Source organism: Neofelis nebulosa, chromosome 13, assembly GCF_028018385.1.
Source record: "Neofelis nebulosa isolate mNeoNeb1 chromosome 13, mNeoNeb1.pri, whole genome shotgun sequence".
Lineage (NCBI taxonomy): Eukaryota > Metazoa > Chordata > Mammalia > Carnivora > Felidae > Neofelis > Neofelis nebulosa.
In genome coordinates this window covers 90646803-90673039 of record NC_080794.1, presented here as the reverse complement: position 1 = coordinate 90673039, position 26237 = coordinate 90646803, and the positions used below count along the sequence as shown (strand labels likewise).

Genomic DNA, 26237 nt, shown 5'->3' with positions numbered 1-26237 from the left:
CCACAGCCCAGCCCGAGGAGGCTCCCGAACCACGTGTGGGGCCGTGTGCGCCCCGAGCCCGAAGGCACACAGGGCAGCGCGCAGGAAGAGGCCGGGGGTCCGCCGTCGCCTCCCGCACGGAGCTGGCCTCCGACGTGGCTTGACCCACAGCCTTTTTCCAGGTGAAGCTGCCGTGACGACAGGAAAACCAGCCCCCTCCAGTCCCCGGAGGTCACAGGCCCAGGGCGTGGGGGTGGCCAGGTCAGAGCTGCGTGTGGTGAGGAGCGAGGCCCCCTGACGGGCGGGGAGCCTTCTGTCCCCGGAGCTGCATCCGAGGGGGAAGGAGGCTCACGGCCCTGACAGGGTTTATGGTCCCTGCTGGCCCAGAAGCCCATCTGGGGAGCTCACGCGGTGGCTGAACTGTGCATCGCTTATGGCCAGCGTGATTACCTTCGGCTTCACGCTCCATAAAAGCTCTATGCCTCGAGTTGCGTGCTATAAAGCCATGCGCCCCCCTCCCGGCCTGCAGGGGTTAGGCAAGGCCCGCCCAGGCTGCCTGGGGCAGGGGAGGGATGGGAACACTGTGTTCCTGGTTGCCAGCCCTCCCCCTGGACCTCCAGCTCCAGCACGGGCAGCACCCCTGTGGGCCCGGGAGCCCTCCCGCCTCTAACAAAGGCAGGGGCCCCGACGTCTTACTTCCACGTCCCCGTAGCGGGGGGGGTGTTGGAATAATGCAGACTTCCTTTCCAACCCCCTCCTACACGGATGATGGAACAGAGGCCGGCAGGGTGAGGGAAGCTCTCAAGGTCACCTGAAGGTTAAGGACAGGTCTCGAGCTGAAGATGTCAGCCAGAGGGCAGGCTGCTGTCTTTTTCCTCCTGGGATGCCTGGGCCAGTGGTGGCCAGTGCCTGTGGGCCCGGTGCCTGGGGCCTGGGTCACTGCTGGCTGGAGGCGGGTCCCAATGCTGGTGCCCAGGACGGAGAGGGGCCACAGGCGAGCCGCTGAGCGGTCTCCCACAAACCCAGGTGCTTCAACTCCACAAATGTATCACCTCACCATTCTGGAGGTCAGAAGTCCCACCCGGGTGTCACGGGACTGAAGTGCAGGTGTGGGTGGGGCCACATTCCTTCTGGAGGCTCCAGGGGGCAGTCTGTTCCTTGCCTTTTCCAGCTTCTGGAGCGTCTTGCCTTCCGGAGCCCCTTCCTCCGCCTGAGAGCTGCAGGAGGTCTTTATGTCTCTCGGGTTCCCGCGGCTGACCTCTGGTTCCATGACGTCTCCCCCTCTGATTCGGACCCTCCTGCCTCGCTCTTCTACCGGACAATCCAGGATCCTCCCTCATCCGAAGATATTAACTGAATCATATCTGCAAAGCCCCCCCTTGCTATGTTAGGTCACCCGCTGGCAGGCTTGAAGGATTAAGATGTGGACGTTTTAGGAGCCATCACTCTGCCGACCATACCCTTGAACCTGGCCTGGCTGGGGTAGTAAATCCAACAGACCATCTCAGCATCACCTTCGGGAAGGAGACTGATTTGTTCCAAGTTCCCAGAACATGGGTTCAGCGCCCGAGCCCTCTGTGCGGCCCGTGGGAAACGTCTTCCTGGGTGAGCTGGGCTGTACATTCAGGGCCGGAGGGGTTTCCTCTGTGCAGAGCGGAACGGCTGGCGACGGCTGGCTCTATCCTGATGGCAGACGGCTCCGTGCCGCTGTCTGGGCAGGGGAGGAGCTGGTTATCGGAGACGAAGGCCGTGCCTGGCAGGCGGGTTCCCGTTGGGCAGAGGCCCCCACCTCAGGGGACAATCAGTAGCCAGAGGGTTTCAGCACACGTGGGCTCTCCCGCTCAGCCCCCAGCACCGGGAGTCCAAGATGCCTGGGGCTGCAGGGCGCTGAGAGACCACTGTGGGCAACTGAGGCCCAGGGAGGGGAGAGGCCTTGTCCGAGAGGAAGCTTCTGGGAGCCCAGGCTAGCACACCGCTGCTTCCCTGCCCCGTCCCGGGACGAGTCTCGGGACAGAGCTGGAAGCTGGGCTGGTGGCCTTGAGCGGCTGCGTTCTTTGGGACCCCCAGATCCAAGTCCTTACGGACCCACGCACGCTCCTTCGGGACAGGTGAAATAAATTCTTTTGTTTTCTTCCCTTCTTTTTCTTTTTAATCTTTTCTCCTGCCTGATAACCTTCCCCAGATACGGGGTCCTAAAATTGCATATTACTCCTTCTGGAGGTTTTAGATTCCTACATATGAAAACACAAAGCTTCACCCTTTGATCTTTTAGAAACAAGACAGGAAACGAGGGCCAAAGTTGCTAATCAAAGCAGCCCTTTTAATGTCTCTGATGCCGGAGCGTACGGACTCCGTTGGGCCACGACGGCCCATGAATCCGCCCGCGTGTATGGTACTTAAGAATGTTTACCGGGAAGCCCCCTGCAAAGTATGCAGTCCCTGGGGCAGAGTGCAGGGTCCGAGCTATGTCAAAGCCGAGACTGTTGGCACGCCAGGAGGAGCCTGGACCTCCAAGGACCTTGTCAGGCTGCTTGCTTTGCTCCACTTCAGTGTCCGTCAAAGGATGGTTAGGATAGTATCGACCTGTGAATCAAATGGGGAAGTACAAGAATCTCTGTGAAGGACCCCTAAAAAGCCAGACACGGTCATCATTATTTGTACAGGGTTTATTATTGGGTGAGGGTGCAGGCCAATGATTTCTTAACTAAATGTCTCCGAGGGTAACTGAGGTGAGTTTTCCATTCAAACAGGTGTGTGGTGTGGACGGGAGATGACCGGGTTTTCTTCTTCAACCCGACGATGCAGCTGTCCGTGTGGGAGAAGCCCATGGACCTGAAGAACCGTGGGGACCTCAACAGGATCATCGAGGACCCGCCCCACAAGCGCAAGCTGGAGGCCCCGACAGGTGACTAACAGCGGGGCCGTTTGCGTCCTCTTTCCTAGTGTTTGAACTGCGTGTTCCTGATGGTCGTGATGGGAAGCGGGGTTTTCCCGGTTGTGCAGGAAATTTATCTTTAAAGGGTTGTCTTGGCTACTCTAGAATTTGGGAATTAAATTTTTATGGCACTTTCTGCTGAGGGCACGTCCTTCCCGGGGGCTGGCTGGGGCTTCCTTGCCGCATTATGGAAAGTTGTGAACTCAGAGAGGCCTTCTGTCCGCCTCTGGAAGCTTCTAGCATCGTTGTCAGCCAACATTGAATTTTTATTCCAACTGTTTCGTGAGCCCCACTTGAGAGACCAGACGCTCACAAACCAGAGCAAACTTCCTTCTACCTTCGTTATAGAGCCTTGAACAAAATCTATCCATCGTTTGTTTCAGGGGTGCTTGAATTCCAGGGAGAGGTGGGCATGTGGGGGACGTTCCTGCGTTCCTGCTGTAGGGGACGGGGTACTTGGCAGGGAGGTGACGGTGTCTGAAGAAACCCATGTAAATCTCATTTCCCCAGAGTCTGAGAAGAACGTTCAGCATTTTCAGCAAGGATACTTTCTGATTAGATAGATGCCATATATTTTTTTTTATTAGCTGCGGTGTTGGGAAAGCCCCATTCCCTGAGCATGTGGGTTAAAATAGCATTGGCTACGCTGGAGAACCTTGAAATCAGTAGCACTGTCCCGACCTGAGATGCACGCGCTTGGCTGAGAGGCCAGGAAACTGGATCTTGACCCCTGGAAAAGGGGTCTTTATTTTTATGGGGTGCTTTATTGAGCTTATGGATGGTTTTCATTCCATCATATGGGGCCAACACAAGCCAGCACCTGCCCACGGTTCTTAGTCAAAGGTGGAGGCAGAGGCGTTAAGTACAACTTTAGAAAGCGGTATTATAAAAGCTTTCTTAGCGTTTTTAACAGCGCTGAGAGCCTGGAAAGTATTGCCCTTCAGGAGCTGGTGGTGGTCCTCAGGATTGAGAGGTGACAGTGTGACATGCCTGTTTCACATAAGACAGCCCTCCCTTCTCCAGAGAGCCTGGGGCAACCCACATTGGGAAAAGACAAGTGCTTTAGGTGCATCGTGAACTGAATCTGTAAAAACTTAGCTGCATTCAGGGACACTACGAATTGGGTTTGTGATTTTGTTTCCTCCTTTGACTGAGTGGTGTCCGTTTTTACAGGGAATATTTTGTTGACAGAAGGTCTGAAAACAAATCCTCATAGAAAACCATCCCCTGACTCACCGACCACAAAACACTGCACACCTTGGGGCCTCACAGGACTCCCCAGTCCCATTAGAAACACGGGGTGCAGTTGTGGTAGCTGTGATTTTATTTGATTGGTAAAAGATGGATAATGCAGGCAGTGTCCTTAGCTTACGTACTTCTAGGTAATTGGGTGCTATTTCTCCTTTCCTCCCTTCCTCCCTCCTTCCCTTCCTTCCTTCCTTCCTTCCTTCCTTCCTTCCTTCCTTCCTTCCTTCCTTCCCTCCCTCCCTCCTTTTTTCCCTCCCTCCCTTCCTCCCTCCCTTTCTCCCTTTCTCCCTCCCTCCCTCCCTTCCTTCCTTCTTCCTTTCTTCCCTCCCTCCCTCCCTCCCTTCCTTCCTTCTTCCTTTCTTCCCTCCCTCCCTCCCTCCCTCCCTCCCTCCCTTCCTCCCTCCCTCCCTCTCTCCCTCTCTCCCTCCCTTCCTTCCTTCCCTCCCTCCTTCCTTCCCTCCTTCCTCCCTCCTCCTTCCTTCCTTCCTTCCTTCCTCCCTCCCTCCCTCTCTCCCTCCCTCCTTCTCTTCCTTCCCTCCTTCTTCCCTCCCTCCCTCCCTCCCTTCCTTCCTTCCTTCCTTCCTTCCTCTCTCCCTTCTCCCTCCCTTTCTCCCTCCCTCCCTCCCTCCCTTCCTCCCTTTCTCCCTCCCTCCCTCCCTCCCTTCCTTCCTTCTTCCTTTCCTCCCTCCCTCCCTCCCTCCCTCCCTCCCTCCCTCCCTCCCTCCCCGTCTCCCTCCCTTCCCTCCCTTTTCTCTTTTTCCCCCCGAAGTATTGGTAGGCATGAAGAAGGAGCTCATTAACAGTCAACACATGGTTGCCCTGTGGCTTCTGTCCTTTGGGTCTAATGAAGCCAGGTCTAGGAGAAACAGAGGCATGCACAGAGCTCCCCGCTGAGTCACCTGCCATTTCAAGGCTTGTGGGGATTGTAGGTGGAGGACAGGGTTGAGGATTAGCTGAGGGATATTAAGCATTTGAAGAATTTGTTTGAGCAGAAGCCGGTTCCAGTTGGGGAGTACCAAAGCAGAAGCAGTTCAGGGCAGCTGATGGGAGCCGGCGGGGGCGGGGCGGCGAGGGGGGACAGACAAGGTGGGGAAGCGAAGAAGGGAAACCGTTTGATTGGCGGCAACTTCAGACACAGGTGCCTATTTGTGATTGGTCATCCTTAGCACTTTTTTTCACTGTTTATTTATTTTTGACAGAGAGAGTATGAGCAGAGGAGGAGTAGAGAGAGGGAGACACAGAGTCCGAAGCAGGCTCCGGGCTCTGAGCTGTCAGCACAGAGCCCGACTCAGGGCTCGAACCCACAAACTGCGAGATCATGACCTGAGCCAAAGTGGGGCACTTCGCAGGCTGAGCCACCCAGGCGCCCCGGTCATCCTTGGTGTTTTGATTGGTGTTGCAACCTGAGATATTTACTGGCTTAGATTTCGGTTTGCTTAAGTAGACCTCCGAGGAATCAGAGCCACGTCAGCCTGGTGACCTCCTTGTTTAATTAATTTAACGGCAGGGATCTGAGTTACGTGGGTCATAGATCAGTGCTCCACTTGAGTCTCCTAACAAGAATCTCATTTTAGACTTAAAAAAGGTAGAGAATTGAGTCTTAAGTCTGACAAACACAAGCAGAAATATCTGATGAATTTAGATTTATTATATCAGGATATTTTGTCATCCGTTAACCTGCTACCATGACCCAAACTACTCTACCTAGATAGATATGTGATTACTAAGATTATGTGTAGTTACAAAACAAGTTTTCACCTTGCTTCCTCTTGTAAAGAGAGGAAGAGATTTTCTTAAACCAGTATTTTTTTAACCTGAATCTTCAAGATATGCAAATGACCTCAATGCAACTTCCTGTCACAGGGTAGGATTGACATTTACGTGCATAATTTCTAATTTCCTAAGACCCACCCGCCCAAATTGTTGTGTTTGTGGCAAAACAATTAGGACAGAGGGTGTTTCTGGAGGATTAATTAGCGATTAGTGGGCAGAGTTGATGACCTCCAGCCTTCAGCAAGTGACATTTTTTCCCTGGCTGTTCATCCATCATGACTCATCAGTGATCTGACCCTAATTATTATAAGAATCAGCTCCAGGGGAGATTGTTCTTGGTGGAGGATTTTGTTTTTCACATTTTGTTCGACTGTGAGTCATTATGGATTTGAATATATGAATACCTGTTTCTGGTCTGGAATGGAACAATTAAGCCTTCCAGTGGATACCAATTATCTTTCAAGAGGCAAATGAAATACACGAGTTTTATGAAAGAGCTGCCACATCTAGCTGCGATGGTTCTAGAAGCGTGTGTGCCTGCCGGGGACGTGAGGCAAACAAGCAGGGACTGATGGTGCCAGACGGCTTCGGGGTCCAGGACACAGCACTGCCGAAAGTGCTGAGCCGCTCGTCAGTCAGCAGACGAGCAGCAGAGCCCCTTCATTCTGGTAGCGTCGCTCAGAGAGTCAGACAGAGCGCGGGACCGTCTCCTGACCGTCTGGCAGCGTGTCCTGATTGGGTTCGGCTCTCGAAGTCCACGGCTCGTTGAGAGTAGACACCTACGGAACCGGAGTGAACGGAGAGGCGCCAGCCTCAGCCCGCACCTGCGACCCCGCCGGCCGCGCAGGGGCCTTGGCCGGGGCCTCGGTTCAGAGGACGCTCGCGCTCGTCCACGGGCTTCGGTGTCCACGGCCCCATCAGACGCTCGGCTCTTGGGCCGCGCATTCACCTGCGGCACCGGAGCCCCCCTTTCTCGTGCCGGGCGGAGGGCTCCCGGCCTTCCGGGCCTCGCACCTGGGCTGCGGGTGGCACGGGTGGGGGAGGGCAGGGATGCGCGCACGGAAAACGGGTGCGTCGCCCGGTGGCCCCAGCCCACCCCAGCCTCACCGGGCGGGCGCCGTCTGTGTGAACTACCCGTCGCTGCTGGGACACACCATCACACGCTTAGCAGCTTGCCACAACGCCAGTTTGTCACGGTACTTAAGTCCCAGGGTGTCGGCAGACGTGTTTCTGGCCGCCTGGTTTCCGGGGCTCCGGGCCCCTTGCTCTACCGCAGAGGCAGCAGCACAGCACCTCAGATCCTTCTGGACACTCTTCTGCCTTCCTCCTCCACTCGGCAGGGTCCTTCTGATGAGACTGGACTCACCTGGATGACCCGGGATGCTCTCCCATCTCAAGGAAGGATGCTTTGCAAATCTCCCTTTGCAGCCTAACCTGATACAGTCACAGGCTCCAGGGACCGGGCACGGCCATCTTTGGGGTCATCATTCTGCAACCCACTGGCTTTATACCCATTTTACAGAAGAGGGGATAAAAAAGAGATGGCCCAAGGTCACGCTTCTGTCAGGTGGGGGGCCCGGATTTGCACCCTGGTGGGTCCGACTCCACCAGGCTTCTCGTGAGCTGCGAGCCTGTGAGGGGAACGCACCTCCCCCTGTGCCCGACACACCCACAGTCAGGTGCAGGTGGCTTTGTCCTCTAATGCCGCTTTGTCCCCAACCTGCAGCAGAGGGGGCACGGATGTCACTTGGCTTCAATTACTTTGTAAACATTTTAGTCATTTATATTCAAGACAGATGTACAATGCCAATGACGTTCATTTCGCCAAGTAGGACATAGAACCATCCCCGTGAGTCAACACAGCTGTGACTTCCCCGGCTTTGTTTGTCCAGGGACAGCACGAGGATCTCCGAGCCACAGGGGGACCAGGTGGCCGGGCTCAGCGACTCGTCCTCCACACTCCAGTGTGGGCATCACCTGTCCCCAGGGATCAGGTTGCAGAGCCCCCGCCCCAAGCAGAGTTCAGCCTTCCCGGCTATTTGGGAGGGACGCTGCCCTTCACATGTGACATGTGTCCCACACCTGACAACACGTGGGGGCCCCTCCCGTGGCTCCTCTTTGTGGGATGAATGACCCAGACCCTAGATGGGGCAGATGAGTGGGGACAGGTCATGCCTCCAGAAAACAGGGTCAGGGGGCCTGAACTCCTAGTAGAATGTGCCAGGCAGCTGGGACAGGCATCACAGCAGGGGTCTTCATGAGGCTCCGTAACAGTCACCTCCCTGTTTCCTGCAGCTGGGTGGCCAGGACGGCCGGGCAGAGGCTCAACCGGGGTCAGCAACACTGCTGAGTTAGCGCTGATGCAGGGGCTGGGTCCCGTCTGTGCAGCTGTTAACCCCGAGACGCGGGAAGAGCATTTTTCAAAGTGGTTTTCCCCAGAACCTAATGCTTCAAGCTGTCACCCCCTGACTGCGGACCCAGGAACGAAGGAGGAAGGGAAGGAAGGGGAAGGAGGAGGACATTAGTTCCTTTCCAGACCAGTCATTTGTGTACTTGGGGACGGGGCTGACACCCGGCCCCAGCAGTGAGCAGGGGGCCCAGGGGCAGTGGGGGAGGAGCAAAGTGAGTCCCAGACCAGCGGCCAGGCCGTAAACTGAACACCACCTGCAGACAAACAAGAAACGCAGAGACCAATTTTGGTGTCAGGAGGCCCCCAGCTGGTGGAGGTGATGGAGCCACGGTGCAGGGCCCTGGATCTGCCCCGGGATTCCCTCGTGTCCCCCGGTGCTGACACCCCCACCCACCTCTGCCAGCTGCCCTGACCCAGCCTGGGGGACAGGTTTCGGGGCTCGCGGCCAAGCAGGAAAGTGCACCCGCCTTGCCCCTCCGTTCGCCCCGGGCAGCCACGGTCTTGGGGGCTGCTTCTCCTCTGTGTCTCGGAGGGAACGGGGGTGCCCGTTCTTCCCGTTGGCTCACAAACAGCAGTCCTAAAGAGCACAGGGCAGCAGCTTTTATGTGTTTTTTATTATTATTATTTTTAATGTTTTATTTATTTTTGAGAGAGAGAGAGAGACAGAGTATGAGCGAGGAAGGGGCAGAGAGAAGGAGACACAGAATCGGAAGCACTGAACTGTCAGCGCAGAGCCCGACGCGGGGCTCGAACTCAGAAACCACGTGATCATGACCTGAGCTGAAGTCGGATGCTTAACCGACTGAGCCACCCAGGCGCCCCTGGGACAACGATTTCAAGTGAATGACTCATCTGTTGCAAATTTCATGGATTTTAGGAAATGCAGACAGAGCTGTCCCAGGGCGATTGGCAGAGAACTCAGGTCAGGGGTGCAGCTGTCCCGTCAAAGCTTGGCCCCCATCGAGCGGAAGGACAGGCCTGCTGAGCCTTGTGTTCTGGGCGTGCCCGTGGGGCAGTCCCGTAGGCGGGACTCGGACATCTGGCCAGCCCTGACCCTGGCTCCCGGGGCCCAGGCTTCTCCCGCAGAGTGCTCAGGTCCTCTGTGCAAGGTTCCCTCCTCTCTCCCGCTCCCTCTCCCTCAGCTGGACGTGCTGATAAGAATGTCTTTGTGCACATGTATTTATCTTAGGAGCATCTTTACAAGCATTTGTATTGTACAGATTCATATTATTCGAACTGCCGGGTCAAAAGGTACATGCCTTTTAAATTTTCCTCCACAATAGCCCAGCTCCCAGACCCACTAATAGATTCTGCACACTTCTGCAAGCGCCAGAGATCATCCACATTTGAATTTTAAAACCATTCTTTGTTTCGACTGGCGTTTTTTAAGTTTTGAGTGAAATTGAACCTTTTCACAGGTTTATTGGCCATTTGTTTTGTTTTGTATTCCGTGACATGCTTAAGTCTTTGTCTCTTTTATTGAAATATATGGAGTGTTGTAGATATCAGCATTTGGGCTACAGCACGATTACAGTATTTTTTTTCCTCATCTTTTGATTTTTTTTCCAAAAAAAATCGGTCCCGAATTTCTTCTGATTGTACTAAAATATACGTAACTTGGCGTCTGTCTTTGTAACCATTTTTAAGTGTACGATCTGGTGGCATTAACTTCCTTAATATTGTCGTACAACCATCACTACATCCTCCAAAGCTCTGTCTTCACCCCAGACAGAAACTCCGTAACCATTATCAGCAAGTCCCCGTGACTTTCTTCCCGCAGCCCTGGGAGCCTCCCTTCCCCGCCCCCCATGGCTATGGACTCGCCGGCTCATAGGCCTCGTGCGAGTGGAACCAGGTGGTCCTGCCCCCTTAAGTTCTGACTGGCTTCACCGAGCTTAGTGTCTTCTCGGCTTATCCACATAGGCTGTAGCCTCTGTCGGACGTTCATTCCTGTTTCCAGCCGGATAATATTCCATCGTGTGGATGGACCCATTTCCTGTCCATCTGTCGGTTGATGGGCACTTGGCTGTTGCCGTTTGGCTACCATGAATTGTGTTAGTATAAACATCGGCACACAGATATCTGTTTGAGTCCCTGTTTTCAGTTCTTCTGTGTCTATTCCGAGGAGTTGAACTTCTGGCTCAAGGGGCAGTTCTACATTCGGCCTCTTGAGGAGCAGCCAAGACTTCTTCTGTCACAGCAGTGACGCTGTTTTGCGTTCCCAACACGGGGTTCTTCCCATCCTTCTCTATCCCTGCCAGAACCCGCTGATCTCGTTTTTATCGTTAGTATTATTGTCACTGCTATTGTGATCACCACCATAGTGCATGTAAAGTGGCGCATCATTCTGGTTTGGACTGACGTTTCCCTAATGGTTAAGAGTGTGTGGCATCTTGTCACGTGCTTCTTGGCCACGTGTATGGTTTCTTTAGAGAAGCGTGCCTTCATGTCATTTGTCCTTTTTATAATTGGGTTGTTTTTGTCTTAGTTTGTGGTGTTGTTGTGGGGCGGGAGGAGTTTACCCATGGTCCGGGTGCTAATCCCTTGGCAGATATGTGATTTGCAAACATTTGCTCCCATTGCGTGGTCACAGTGTCCTTTGATGTACAAAAGTTTTTAATTTTATGAAGTCCCATTTCTCGGGTTTCCTTCCTTTCATCACCTGTGGTTTGGTGTCATGGGTAAGAAACCATTACCAAATCTGCTGTCAGGATGTCTCCCTGTGTTTTCCCCTAAGAGTTTTGTGGTTTCAGCTCCCACATTTATCTCTCTCATCCGTCCGGAGGTAATTTTCCTCGGGAATGATTTCTGTCCAATTCTTGTTTCTCGTGAATGGGCCCCGCTTTCCTATTTCTTTGTAGGGGTTGTAATTTTTTGTTGAGAACTGGACTTTCTGGGTTTATTACACGGAAATCCTGGGAAACGGATTCTCCTATCCTCGGGTTTCTGGTTCCTGCCTGTGGAGAACTGGAGGCATCCGTTTGTGAGTTTTCCAAACAATTTTCTTAAACGTGTGATCCTTGCGTGTGGCCTCTGGAGTTTCTGCTCCGTTATTATCTCTGTGGTTGTTGAAGGCTGGCGGCTCATCCGGGCGGCTCCGCGGTCTCGTCCGAATCCAGAGCTCAGTGGGCATCCGGAGGAGCTCCCGACCCCAGCGCCCCCCGCTCTGCCGAATGCGTGATCTTCCTTCTGGTCGTGTACCGTTAAAGGCAGTCGCAGTTACGAATGTCTTCCTTTACGGCTTCTGGATTCTGTGTCTTGATTACTTTCCTCACGACGAGACTATCCGCAACAAACCAACAAAAGATCTTTAAAAAATAATCAATAGCTTTACAACTGTATGACCTCATTCTCCCTGAAAAAACTTCTGATTTTTCACGTCTACCCTTTGCCCTCCCTCAGGGATGTACTGGAGTGGAGCAAGGGGCGTGGTCTGCCTCTGCTCCCCTTGGTTTCTTATTCTGGCCACACCTTGCCTGCTCCCCGTCACCCCCGTCCTCTCTGCCTAAAAGGCCAGCAGATGGCAAAACACAGTCCCTCTCTTTCTGCGAAACCTGGCTGCAGCGTCCCCTCCCCCCAGGCGCTCTGGGAAGGAGGTGCACCTTCAGACACCCTGAGATGCAGCCGGGCAGGCTCGCGGCTGCTCTGGGGTCACTGAGGCGGAGCCCCTGGGGGACCCCTGTCCCCCCGGGGCAGAGGGGCCGGGATCCAGTCCTGGCATCTCAGGTGCAGGGGTCTGGCAGGCATGGAGGCAGGGACAGGGGAGAGTGGGTACAGGGGTGGACAGGTTGAGTGTGCAGGGCTGGGGTGCCCGTGGGCCACTGAAGCAGAGAGGCCGGGTGGGGAGGACAGGGTAGGGGCAGGGAGGTGCGTGTGCCTGTTGGAGCAGCGGCCTAGAAGGGCTGACTGTTGGCGCCCTGGACGGGCCATGTGGGAAGAGAGTGTGGAGCGTGAAGACAGTGAGTCCTCCCCATATCAGCTGGTGTCCCAGATGCTCTCGTCTCTAGACCTGGTTCTCAACCAGGAGGGGGCTTCTGTTCCCTAGGGGGTGTTCGGCAGTTTCTAGAGACATTTCTGGCTGTCGCACCTGGGACCCGTCCCCCCTGCTAAGCAACCTGCAGCACGTCCAGCCCCAAGCGTCACCAGCGCAGGAGGCTCCCTGCGCGAGGGCTCCCGAGGTGCCGCTGAGGCTGCCGGGGCTGAGGTCCCGGAACACCCCTCCCCACTGTCCCACAAGGAGCCCCGCTCCCCATCTTCATTTGGACAGTGTCCGTGTCTGTAACGTCTCCTTCCTGGGCGAGCCTCTTCCAGAAGGTGCTTCCAGAAGGTTCTTGGCAAGCGCCCACTGGTCCCGTGATGGCGTAGTGTAGTGCACGCAGCTTGGCGTGGGTGGCTGTGCGTGGGAGGAACCCCAACCAGGATGAGGGCTGGGCTGGGGCAGCCAGGAGCTTCCAGAACCTGACTCTCTCCTCCTGCAGGCAGCCCCACACTGAACATAGAAAGAAGCCTATGAAAAGGTGGGGGGCGGAGGCTTCGCTGGGATTCCAACCAGCACATCGTTCGTGGCCCCGTTCTCATGGCAGAGCCTCCCCGGGAAGGGCAGAGGTCAGGCAGCCAGGTGGGCTGGGGGACGCGGAGACCCAGGATGCTCCACGGAGCCCAGCCCCCTGCGCCTCTGCCCACACGGGACACTGGCACAAGAAAGTGGTCTCCTGTGCATGATGGACACAGAATGAGAAGCAGGGCAGAAATCAGTTGTGAAGCCAGGGAGCGTTTGGAAATCATTCATCTGTCAGGACTGAAATAATAATGCTCTGGAAGCATCCTGATACTCATTTTTCCTCTTTCCCTTTTGGAGACAAATAGGAAATGCTGAAGCACCTTTTTACTTTTTCATTCCAAAAGCTCATCAAATATTTACAAGGCCAGCCTCCTCAGGATGGAAATAGGGGGCCTGTCTTCAAAATCAATTTGGGTTTTTGAAGAAGCTGCATGGCCAGTAGTGAGGTACATGCCATGTGCAGAAGTGGGGTGATTCACGGAGCGCCTGGGTGGCTCAGTCGGTTAAGTGTCTGACTTCGGCTCAGGTCACGATCTCGCAGTTTGTGAGTTCGTGCCCCGCGTCGGGCTCTGCGCTGACAGCTCGGAGCCTGGAGCCTGCTTCAGATTCTGTGTCTCCTTCTCTCTCTGCCCCTCCCCCACTTGTGCTCTGTCTCTCTCTATCAAAAATAAGTAAAATATTAAAGAAAGTGGGGTGATTCACTGCAGTGGACAGAGGGGGGACCGGGTCTCTCGGGTCACTTGTGAGAACCTGCAGGGGCATGTGACACAGAAGGGCTTATCCAGGGCCCGAGTCCCAAGGTGCCGGGGCGGGGGGGGTGGGGGTGGGGTGATGCCCACTTCCCAGTCTCCAGCCTCTGGCTTCTCTGGACGATCTAGCAGCCTCTACACACGGGCGGCAGCTAGAGATGCCTTCTCCGCACGAAAGAGAATCAGATCTCTCTTCTGCTGGAACATAGAGCGAGTACCAAGGGAAGGTTGGTTCCAGGATTTGATATCAGTCTTTGTGGGAAATATGTTTCCTGACCCTCCAGCTGACTCCGCTTGGAAGTGGGGGCTGCCCGGGCTTTGCCAGGGTGATGGGCGCTGACCGGCAATCTTGTTAACTTGGTTTTCTTCCAGCCGACCACAGCGATGGGTCAAGGTCTGAGGACAGCAGGGAAGACCGAAACATGAGAACCAAGAGGAACCGGTAGGTGACGATGCCTTTTGCTCCTGCGTCTCTCCTCAGTGGGTAATTGGGGGGCGGAGAAAGAAAAGGGATCATTCTGGCCCTGCCGAGTGAGCAATGAAGAGGTGTAACCAGTAGACAGACAACAGGAGGTCCCAGGTTCCTCCTCAGTGACTGCTCTGGGTGCCCTGTGCCTCGGCAGGCAGGTGCCTGGGAGGGCTCCAGGCACCTTGGACAATGGCCAGCGTCGGGCCCGCACTGGCCTTCCCTGGTGCCCACGTGCTCAGCCCTGGCCTGGCACCCGGAGCCCTGAAGGTGTGGATGGAAGGTGCCAGGTGTGGGGGGAGGAGAGGACACCATTTTGTGGGTCAGGCAGGTCTGGGGCTGGAGTTGGGTGCCTCTTGCTTTGTGACTTGGGCAAAATAATTCCACCCTGACCTCAGGTTTCCCACCTGCGCGAGATTGCGGAAGCTCCCGATGACAGCGTAAGGTGACGGAGGATTGGGGAGGGGGGGCTTGTGACTGTGGTCACACGAGCGAATACACAGCTCTCTGTGCTTGTCACCCTGTGGCTGTGGTGCGGAACCCTCCTCTGACTGCTACCCCTGCAGCCCCTCCTGCTGGGCAGGTTCCGTGGCTCCTTTCCTTCTGACCCGCACATCAGGGGTGAAGCCCGGGTCCGTGTGTCTAAGCCCCTAGGAAGCGGGCAGAAGGCGTGGCCGTGTTGTCCGGCACCCGCCTCTGGCAGAGAAGGAGGGGGATATAAAAGGCCACCCGTGAAGAGTGAGTCACGGGCCACTTCCTGAGCCCAGGGGGTGCCCATGTCCTGCCAGAGCCCGGCCCTCATCGTGGCCCAGTGGGTGCTCCCAGCCACGCACCAGCCGCCCCCTTGTCCCGCCTCTCACGGGATGGCCTCGGCCGGGGGCAGGGATCAACGTGCCCCCGGAGGGTGAGCACCGTGGGTACGTTCTCCTTACACAATGTGCCTTAGAACCCGAGCACGGAGGAGGCAGGTGCTGCAGACAGAGCCCAGCCCCCACCCTGCTCACGCAGAAAAGAGCCTCACGTTTGAAGTCATTTTGAAAGGAAAGCGTTTCAGACGAGACTCTGGACACAGAAACAGTGCAAAGAAGAGCTTTGTTGTGTGGACAAGGGAGGCAGATGGCCGGGTGGGCGGGCTCCAGCCTGCCATCGGAGCTGTGAGGGCGAGGGAGACAGGGGGAAGGTGCTGGCTAAGACTCCAAAGCCAACTTGTGAAAATTGGTGGTTTTTTAATAGCATCACAATGGAAAGTATGATCACTATAGTGGCAAAGAAAAATCATCGTCTATATATCTGAGGAAAGTAGACCCCACATCACTGATCTATGTGTTTTGGTGAAAACCATTATCTGTCACCATTTTCATGCCACCCAATTATTCTTTTTTTTTTTTTTTAACATTTTAAAGATTTTCTTTTATAAGTGATCTCTGCACCTAACATGGGGCCTGAGATCAAGTCACATGTTCCACTGAGAGAGTCAGCCAGGAGCCCTTCTTTCACCTGATTCTTCTTTAGCCTTATGTTGTACAGTCTTAAAAATACACTCTCAATATTACTTCTACCAAAAAAAAAAAGTGCCTTAGAAGTAAGACTCCCGCAGTGACACCTGTTTACAGTGATGAAGGAAAATGCCATCTTGTCTCAGCCTGTGCCCATCCCAGCCTCTTCAGCCCTTAGGGGTGGCTTCCTGGCAAAAGAAGGTGGGAGAGGGGGAGGGAAGGAGGGGGAGGGAGGGAGGGAGAGCGAGCGCTGGGCACCGGGCGCCTGACACCTGACCTCCAGTCGGGATGGGACTCTTCTCTGGGACTGAGGACGGACCAGTGAGGTTGGAGACCCAGACCTGCAGAGTTAGCCCTGCGTGGTCCCCATTCCTTTCATGTCGATGCCTTTGGGTCTCTCCCTATTATGCGCCCCTTAAAAAATCATTTTGCTGACCAGGGCCCAGGTATGTTGTAATTTCAACTGATCGCAAGCAGACAGCACAGAACTTTCTAGAAACACTGCAGGGGATGGTGAGCACTGTCCTCCCCAAGACAGGGGGCTGTCTGGGTTCAGGGATGGCTCCTCCCTGGGACGAAGGGGACCAGGGCTGCCGGTCCGCACAGCCAGAGGCTCCCTGTAGCCATGTGCCTTTCACGGGGCCAACGGCTCCAGGAAAGGGAGTAGAGTGTCATGTCTTTGTTTTTATGTTTAGACCATGGGATCAGCCAAGCCAGTCTCTGTTGGTCTTTGCAAACATGTATCCACGATCTGAAAAACAAAACGAGCTTCCCGAGGCACCAGAAATATGCACATGGAGCCACCATTTGATGATGTTGGAGTTGGGTTGGAGGAGACGCTGGATGGGGTCCAGAGTAGCTGGGACATCTGCCTACACGTGGCCCCGTTTCACTCATGTTCCCATGGGACTGGCCTTGGATTCTGATCAGCTGGCATTCAAGCAACGCCAGAACATTAATTTTGGTCTTACTCATCTGAATGATTTCCGCAAATGAGCACCAGCTTTGGAACAGACCCAGAAGCTGTGGGCGTTGCTGCCCCGGTTTCCTCCTGCAGACTCCTTCCCCGGCTGGGGGTCCCTGTCCTGGCCACGCTTTTCTCCCACTGAGCTCTGGCAGGAAGTGCTTCCTCTGTAGTGAATGCACCTGGACTGGGCTTCTAGAATATTCCACCCGTCCTGGTCATTCATCTCTGAGCCATTTACACAAACCACATGTTCTGTTTGGAAGGCTCACTCCTGTGCGGTTTTTCCAAACGCCCCCCACAGCCTGATCCACGTGTCATTTGCTCAGAGCTAATCGCCCTGGGCTGCCAGACCACCGGCATCTCCGTGCACCGTGTCTGTCTTTGGGAAGGTTATTGTCAGTGAGTGCGGGCTTTTCTCGAGCTCCTGACTGCGTTTGTGTGTTTTTAATTGGCGGATTCTGGCATAGATATTAAGAGAACAAGCCTTCAGAGGACCTGCTGAAATCAGTCCCTTCTGACCTACCTTTATTGTATAACTAATGAAATTTTTCGTCATCAAGAAGCGTGTCAAATCCTCCCGCGGCATGTGACTCAGCAGCCGCCATGTTCAGGAAACATTGGACGTTGCTTTCTGCTCCTGCGTTTCTTCCAAACCCCGACACGACTCGTATACATCTTGCACACTCTTCCACAGATGGAATTAGCTCAATTGTTCAAATAATTCGGGTCTAGATGACACTTTTCCCAAAACTCCCTGGGAAGAGAAATACGTCCCAGTGACAAGCTTTCAAATCACTAAAATACTTTACATGACCTGGTGAGCAGTTTCAAGTGCATTGTTATTTACTACTTAATGGGATGCGCCCGTGACATGTGACCCTGCATCTTTCCCGGGACTGGGAAGTGGGAAAGTGATCGTGCCTCCCTGTTTTGCCGTTTTGTGCAGTGTCTACGGGTTTTGCCGGTTTCTGGTTGTGTGGTCTCCTCTAAGTTCAGACATGCTTTTCACATGTGCGGTCTATCTTAAGAACTTAGGGTTTATGTCAGGTGATCGAACGGTACTATCTCAAGGATCCAGCGACTGCGTCATGTCGTTTAAACATCAGAATGAAATTATCCGCAAGATGCATTAGAGAAGAAATTGTCAACGATATGTGTGGCTTTTAGCTCTTTCACAAGGTGCCTGATTTTACCAGTTGATGGGCTGGGGGTTCCTCCTCACTAATGGCTTCCTGGAGCACGAAAGGGTGGCCTTGCTCCTTCAGTTACCACTGGCCCCACAGCTGTGGCGCAGATTTTTTATCCTGTGGGTGACCAGAAGAAATCTCTTGGCTTGGAGTATTGCTTATTTCTAAGTTTGTAAATTTTGTAGTTTGTAAGTTTGGGGATGCCCAGTTGATGGCTTTGGGTAGAAGGGGTAAAGTTGACCTCATCCCATAAAAAAGTCGTATCAATAGGGCGCTTTCTTGGGGTCGTGAGCAGCGTGGGCTGGAGACCTAAGAGAACATTGAATCGGCAGGAAGTGCCCGGTCCTTTTTCTGTTTGCCCCAAGTACGTCCCGCATATTTTCTCTTGACAAACCAACGTGGCCAAGGCACGCCCCAAGCAGGGCCTCTGGACAAGGCTGGGTCTTGAAGGATCTTTGGGGTCACCTGAGGAGGTACCCCCATCCTCCGTGTCCACACGTGATCCCGAGGTGCCCCGCACAGAGCCGCGAGGTTATGATCCGTCTTCCTGGAGTTCTACACCCCACCTGGGGGCAATCTAGGGCTGGGACAATCCATCTAGTACGAAAAAAACATTACCATCCAAAAGACAAGCCTAATATAAAGTGTGGAGGTGTTGCAGACACTGCCCCTGACACTGTTCCCCAGTCAAGCCCGTATCCAGACAGAGCCAACTGTGGAAGGTGGAAGGAAACCCTCCTACCGCAGTCAGAAAGCCGCTGATCTCCGGCGCACAGGCAAACGATTATCAGTAAGTGTGGGCAGCGGCGGGGGCATCACGCCACAGAGACAACCAGGAGCCAAGCTCTTTCCTTTCTACGTACCGGGTTTCTCGAATCCCACGGAGGTTAGCTGTTGAGAAAGTGAGAGCATCTCCTCTTTGAAATGCCATCAGATAATGCTAGAAAATAGGTGGGCTTAAAAATAAACTTGCTATAAAACTGTATCTTTAATTGGCCCTGATAGAACGAGAATGATCCGCATTCCAGGGTCAGGGTGGGAGTCTCGCGTTCTTCTCCAGGCGACTCCGTAAGATAGGACAGTGCGTCGTCTTTCTGTGGTCTTTGACGAGCATGGAAAACAAACGATTAACGCCCACTGCCCTTCTGCTACTCTTCGTACATAATTCATGATTTCAGCTGACCAGTGGGGTCTGTATAGAAACCTGTGCCACAGGTCACTAGAGCGTCCCACACAGGTTACCTTGTGACAGCTGCCTTTGGGATGGAGTGATCAGTTGTGCTGGGATTTCACTGTCTTTTTGAACTGGAACACACATATTCCCGCCATTTATTTTCTCTGCAAAAAGAATTATAAACCTCTGTGTTTTTGAAGGGGTGACCAGATACCAGCATTGGTAAGGAGACCCATGTTGCACGCCAGCTGCACGCAGACGCGGTGGGCGCTGCCCCTTGCCTGGGGGTGAACAGGCAGACTTCTGCTGTCACCCGTCACGCGAGGGCCTCCCATGGAGAGATCTGAAATCCGGCCTGCAGGAGGCCAGGCCGAGTCGACCGGAGCCCTCACCACCCCCCCCCCCCCCCAGAGTTCCCTTGCTGGCTCTTCATCAGAACTCTCAGCCTACCTTTCCTTCCTGGGACTCTGGTTTGCCATCACTTACCTTTGCGTGGGAGGGCTGGCCGGGGGTCTCCGGGGACCTCTAGTGCTGCAGCAGGTGCCTGAACTCTGAGATAAAACTGATGTCTGTGATCAGTCTGTCTTCCCTCACGTGGGGGAGGGACTGCTGGAGAATTTTCTTCCACGCGGGGTCCATTCGTGCCGTCGAGAGCGCACCCACATGCAGGGTGCACAGGAGACCCTGGGGACCTTCCCGGCCTGCCGTGACCTCCTGAGTCCAACGTGGCACCTGCCCACAGGCAGGCCAGCAGAGAGAAGCTAGGTTGTGGCCCATGCATCCGTCAAATGCTAAGCACCTGCTGTATGTGCTGCACTGTGTGCCCGGGCCCCCGGTGTCCCGTCTGGGAGCTTCCCATGGCCCCCATCTCTGTGGTGGGATGGACACTTCAGGGACAGGATGAGGCCCACGTCTGTCAAATGGTCGTGCATAGGAGGCCTGGGGCCTCCCACGGAAGGCCATGGCTCCTGGAGAGACAGACAGAGCGGATGGACGGACAAACAGGTGGCCACGTTCCCAGATTATAACCAATCCTTGGCTCTCCCCTTCTCTTTCGGGCGTGCGCCGAGCAGATGCCCACCGCACCTGCTGTGTGGGGCCCAGTTTCTGTCTCCGGCAGCTCTAGCCCAGGAAGACGGGAGTGTTAAGGCCACGCCAGACGGACCCAGCATCCCAGACGCTGCAGCGCGGCACCGCTGGACCAACCGTATTTCCTCCTTGGCTTGGGGCACCCCGGGGCCAGTTGGTTGCAGCAGAAATGTCTCCGTCCCTGGTGCCACCACGTCGGCACTCCCCGCTCTAGCCCTTGATCCCGGAACTTGCCATCCTGTGTCTCTGTGCTGAAGCTGCCGGGTGTACGATAACCACGGCTGAGCTGCAGCCCCCTCCCCTCGGCACGGGGACTGCCTGCCGCCCCTGCACCGGGGCCGGGCACAGTCACCGATTCCGGTCTGTCCCTCCGTGGGCATCTGGCTTCTCCTCGGGCCTCTGCATGACAGAACCACAGCTGTTGTTTGATCTGAGTCCCTGCCCAGGAAGGGAGGGCCCAGCGCGGGCATGACACGGGCCATCGACACCGGAGCTGTGCCCGTCTGCATTGCCTTCCCTGAAAAAGCATTCAGGGGGTCCCTTGCAAGGCCACGTGGATATCGGGTGGTCAGGGAGGCAAGGCGTCAGCTGAGTCTCAAACAATCAGGACTTTGACAGGCTTACCCAGGACGGAGGAGCCCGAGGAGACGGGTGGGGTCTGGGTTCACGCTGGCCCTTCTCTCCTTCCGCCACGATGAGCCCCGGGGGCCTCCCCGGGACCCCTGCGCGGTGCCCTCTGCCGCCCGTTCCCAAGGGAGCTTAGGACGGGATCGCTCCTGGAGACGGTCTTTGATTTGAGAAGACAGTTTCAATTTCCACCTCTTCCTCAAAATTCCCACTTTCAAACTCTCCGTCTTAAATGGAATCCAGGGAGTTTCCTATCCCCAGACTCCTCTCCATCCCGCTGACCGTGGCGCACCCAGGGTGGCTGTCCCTACCGAGAGGTCATCGCGGCTACAGCTGCTCCCCAGAAGCCGCTCGAACGAGCGACCAAGCATCAGCAACCTGCATGCGTTGCCTCGATTGCAGTTAGGATGTCCGAAGTCACTGCAGCCCTTCGAAGGGGAAATGGGAAATGCGTTTTCTGCCTCAGCAGACGTTGTTGTGCGGGCGAGCCCGACGGCCAGTGAGGGGAAGGGGATGCGGCCTGGAGCCGGGCGCCTGCTGCGACAGTGAGCCTGTCTCCTGCAGCCCTTCCGTCCAATCGACTTGACCCTTAGGGCGGCGTGATGGCGGTGTCACGGCGGGGACACAGAGAGACGTCGCCACGTGCTGGCCCACGTCTCACCTCCCTCTTCTCCAGACTGGCTATCAAGAATTTGGGCTCCCTCCCTAACCCCAGGAGGTGTACACGTGTGACAGCCCGAGGCAGCTTTTTCTCTTGTGTCCCATGAGCAAGAATGTACGTGCTGCAGACCTGGGAAAAGTAATGGGTCAGCTCTGCTCCCTCCGACGATCGCGTCTGCTGCGAAGAACGCTCAGCTGGCGGGAGGCAGGGGGAGGTGGCTGGAGCAGCGGCAGGGCGGCGTTTGCCTCTATGGTGACAGACACAGAGCAGGTGCGGCCTCAAGAGGATGGTCCGGGATGAGAGCAGGATTGTGTGCGGGGGGGGAAACGCGGGTGAGGTCAACTCAGCAGACCCAGCCCTGAGTTCATCCTTGAACTTTTCAACGGGGCAAAGTTCAGTATAGAAAGCAGAGCAGGACATCCGCCCTCCGGGGCCACGTTCCCGGCCTCAGTAACGTCACGGCCAGTGCAGCTCATGTCTGGTCTGTGCCCCCCACTCAGACTATTTGGGAACAAACCCAGGTCTCATATAAATTCCGTTTGGACGTATTTCAGGGCGCAGGACTAACATACCAGATTTTTACAAGTTGTCCGTAGTCACGCCTGAAAACAAGCAGCAAACAATAATTCCTTAATGTGATCAAGTCAACGCCCGGACATTGTTCAAATTCCCTTGATGGTTTTCTTTTCTCTTACTCTTTTCGTTTTCACACCAGCGTCCGAGTCAGGTTTGCTTTCCACACCCTGCTGATCACCTTCCTGAGCCTGTTTTAATCTGCGGTTTTCTCCTCTCCTGCCCCAGTTTGGTTTTCTTCATTTGCTTTGAAAGAAATCAGCATTTCCCCCGACCCAAGTCCCGCATCCGTGACCTCACGTCCATGGGCTCCACCGCCCCTGAGCTTCTGTGCGTGCAGCCACACGTACAGGCCGTCCCAGCTCCGGTCTGGTCCGCGGTTTGGTAAGAAAACCTTACGGCAGCACTGAGCTCCTCCCGCCAGGAGCATCAGCATCTCTGGTCACCTGTCTTTATGTGACGTGAGCGGGTGATTTGTGTAGGACTGTCATTTCCGTAAGGGTTGTTAAACACCAGTGTGTGAGTCGTCCCAGTTTATTTGCACCTGCTGGATTGAACACTTTACAAAGAGCAATGGCCTCATAAACTTTTTGGTTCCCTTAAGTTATAACCCAGATAGAAAACAGGATAAAAGCTGGATTCTTCCCCTTCCAAGCTCATTGTCAAAGCCTTGTGCTGACTTGGTAGTGTCCTGCAAAGGTGATGAACTCACGATGAGTTCCCAGAGTTAAACAGTTGATGTGTTTCCACCTGTTACAGGTCCTGTCCTTTAAAAAACAAGGAGCTTGTTGGGGCGCCTGGGTGGCTCAGTCAGTTAAGCGTCTGACTTCGGCTCAGGTCATGATCTCATGGTTCGTAAGTTCGAGCCTCACGTCGGGCTTTGTGCTGACAGCCCAGAGCCCGGAGCCTGCTTCGGATTCTGTGTCTCCTCCTCTCTCTGCCCCTCCCCTGCTCACGCTCTGTCTCTCTCTCTGTCTCAAAAATAAATAAAGAGGGGCATCTGGCTGGCTCAGTCGGTTAAGCGTCCGACTTCCGCTCAGGTCCTGATCTCGCGGTCTGTGAGTTTGAGCCCTGCGTGGGGCTCTGCGCTGACAGCTGGGAACCCAGAGCCTGCTTCGGGTTCTGTGTCTCCCTCTCTCTCTGCCCCTCCCCTGCTCACGCTCTGTCTCTCTCTCTCTGTCTCAAAAATAAATAAAAATTAAAAACAACAACAACAACAAAGCGCTTGTCCCTGTCTTGGTGATTGTTGCTTGAGTGCCCCGGGCATGAGATGTACCTTTTCAGAATGTAGGTGAACATCTTTTTAATACGAAGAGATTTTTCTTGAGTTTGTTTTTTTTTTTTAGAATTTATTCCATTTTATGCTTTGAGCCTCCTTACTGGCCACTCCAAGTTCACAAGTAGCTCTTTGCCTTTCTATGTCACTTCCTTTCACATCCTCTTTGTACTTTTCCTGGTTTCTTTAGGTTTTTCCCTCTCGTTCTTATCTGTTCATCTTAAGGCGTGTTTGTGCGCCTTCTGGTTTATGCTTCATTTCTAATTTGTTTCCCTTTAATTTGTAATTTCCCGCATCATCCAGCTCTCTTTTCAGATCTTTATTTGGTGCAACAACATGCCCTTTTCCCCCTGAATTATCTACTCTGATATATGCTGTGATTTTATAACCTCGACCATAGCCTTTGAAAAGTGAGCTCATTTTCGGGGCACCTGGGTGGCTCGGTTGGTCGAACATCCGACTCTTGGTTTCGGCTCAGGTCACAGTCTCACGGTTCGTGATTCGAGCCCCTCGTGGGACTCTGCGCTGGCAGCTCGGGAGCTGGTTGGGATTCTCTGTTTTCTCTCTCTCTGCCCCTCCCCGACACGTGCGGTCTGTGTCTCAAAATAAATAAATAAACTTAAAAAAAAAAAGAAAGAAAAGAAAAGTTAGCTCATTTTCAAGTGGTTGGTTACTATTTTCATCAGATTCTTGGCTGACTTCGGACCTTGCTCCTTCTGTCTGCAGGGGCATCATTGTTCTCTTACTCCTGTACGTGGGGTTGCACGGTGACATTTTTCTGCAGCTCGAGTGAAACGAGAGGGTGCTGGGGAGATGGTCCAAGGCGGCATTCCTGGTCACCGGGCTCTGGAACACTCCGTCTCATTGTCGTGACATGGGGATGTGCCCCTGTGTTTGGAGCCTGTCCACGGTGCCCCCCACTTTCACCCTCCTTTCCCTTTCCTTGGTGTCTCTGTGTAATTCCGATAAGTTCACGCCAGTTTCTCTTTGTCCTTGTCCCGGGTTTTAACCTGAGGGACCGTTAGCTCGCAAGCCCGGCCACCATGCTGGCTTCTCTGAAGCCGGAGCCCCTCCAGGTCCAGCACCACCCCTCTGGGCAGCCGCTGCCCCGTGGCTGCCTCTCAGCCCCGGGGACACATCAGGCTCCCTGGGCCTCCGCCACCTCCCTGCTTCCTGGGGCCATCGCTGATACCCGAGGGCCCGCTGGTGCCTGGGGCCTGGCTGTGCCCGCCACAGTGAGAGTTCCCAGGGAAGCCTCCGCCCTGCTTGTGAAGACGTCGTCTGCGGGCTGTCTTCCGCGGTCCTGACGGCCTGCTGTAGCATGAGGATTTGGGGACACTGAGAACTTCTCTGCCTTTGCTTTGTTTCACGTCAGGAGGTTTTCCTGTGGTTTAAAGCTTCAAATGTCCAAGAGTCTTGTGTCCCGAGGTGCGTGGGATTGGGCTGATGCGTTCCTTCTGGTGCTTCCCCAAAGTTCTGTCGTGACTGTTGCAATACAAGTGACACGGCAGCCTCCGTGGGCCCCGGCCCACGTCCCCCAAGCCGAGGACGCCCCCCACCCCCCGCAAGCCTGGGCGTGCTCAGGATTCAGCACGGGGCCACCAGCCCCGTGCAAGGAGGAAACACCTGCTTGAGGGACAGCGAGGACCCATCCGCGGGCCCCCTGTGCTGCCATCGTGTGAGATCAGGTCCTGCGCGCTGAGGCCTTGTGCGTTCCCAGATGAGACCGCTCAGGATCCGCTGAGGCGTTTGAGGACCCCCAGCTGCTGGGAATTTGTCCGATTTCTCCAAGACAAGCACTGAAGCCAGGACAGCATGGCACCTCACGGAGCTGGGTCGTGAAGCAGGACTCCACTCAGAACCTGCCCTTTTGACAACCAGACCGACCCATTTCTGGAGACAGGGGTCCGAGCTCTATGCAGCCCAGAATGGGGCCGTCTGCCATGAGCCAGAAAACAGTCTTCAGCCGCTGCTTTCCACGGAGGGGACCTCGGCCTTCGAGCGCACAGATGGCCTTTAGGCTGACAAGTAAGTCTGCAGCTGGCACCCCTCGGTCCCTCCGAAGGCCGTGGCCAGCAGAGCATCGTGTGGTAGGAGGTCCTGGCTGGTAACTGGCAAATCGTAACCGTGTGCGCAGAAAGGGGACGGCTGAGTGGTCAGCCCGCCACGGAGGGGTTGGCCTCGGCAGAGCCGGGGTGCCTGTGCTGGTCCCCAGCGCACACCCCCCTGAAGGTGTCATCAGGGCCAGAAGGTGGGGCCGGGCGAGGAGACACACAGAGGTTTGCCAGGGGGTCCGCGGTCAGTCAGGCAGAGCAGGGCAGCGCTGAGAACCCGAGGTCCCAGGCCCGGCCTGGAGCCTGAGTCCTGCTCCTCCGGGCGCCCCTTGTGTCCCTGTCAGCCTTGAGCCTCACCTCTGTGTGCAGGCAGGGACAGCCACATCCCTGTGCTCCCACGGCTCCTCGCTCCATCCTGCCCGGGACCGGTGCTGAGGCCCCGCAGCCAGGATCCTGCCCGTGGCTGCGTTTCATTCGGGAGAGGCGCCCTGCTCGAGGCCGCTGCTGGATCCCGACCGTCCGCATGCGAAGGGCATTGCTGGAAGAGCCGGCACCCCTGCACCCTCCCGCCCCGTCAAGGGACCTGGAGCCCACCCTCATCGATGCGCCAGTCTTCTGACAGTGGCCAGGGGCACACTACCACTCTCGGCGTCAGGGCTAAAGAGCAGAGAATACGCATCTTTCAAAGTCCGCCTCATCTGAAGACTATTTGTTACAACCACACAACATAATGTTTGAGGCCCCACAAGGCAGAGGTTCACAGAGACTTTGATTCCTGCAGAATTTCGTATTGTGTCTAACCCCAGAGTTACAGGCTGGCAGTAGTTTGATGATGAATTCCCAGCCTTCTTTGCCAGGAGAAAGAACAAGTTCTCCCCTTCTATTAAATCAAATGAAAGATGAGCATCATCCAGCCACATAGAAGACTGGATCCCAGTCTTCGGAGGGTTGGTGTGGATGGTCAGAGGCTGCCAGAGACAACGAAAGTGAAGAATCGTCATTACTGTTACCA

The 26237-nt window shown here is 55.0% G+C and overlaps 1 protein-coding gene across 1 annotated transcript in view; it reads left to right on the top strand.

The window, feature by feature from the left end:
- The window catches only part of TCERG1L (transcription elongation regulator 1 like), a 197133-nt gene that overhangs the window by 139657 nt on the left and 31239 nt on the right, over positions 1–26237 (top strand). Inside the window, exons 7-8 of the mRNA XM_058698155.1 lie at positions 2730–2884; positions 14028–14097. Of these exons, the coding sequence (XP_058554138.1) occupies positions 2730–2884; positions 14028–14097 (225 nt within the window). The remainder of the gene's footprint in view (positions 1–2729; positions 2885–14027; positions 14098–26237) is intronic.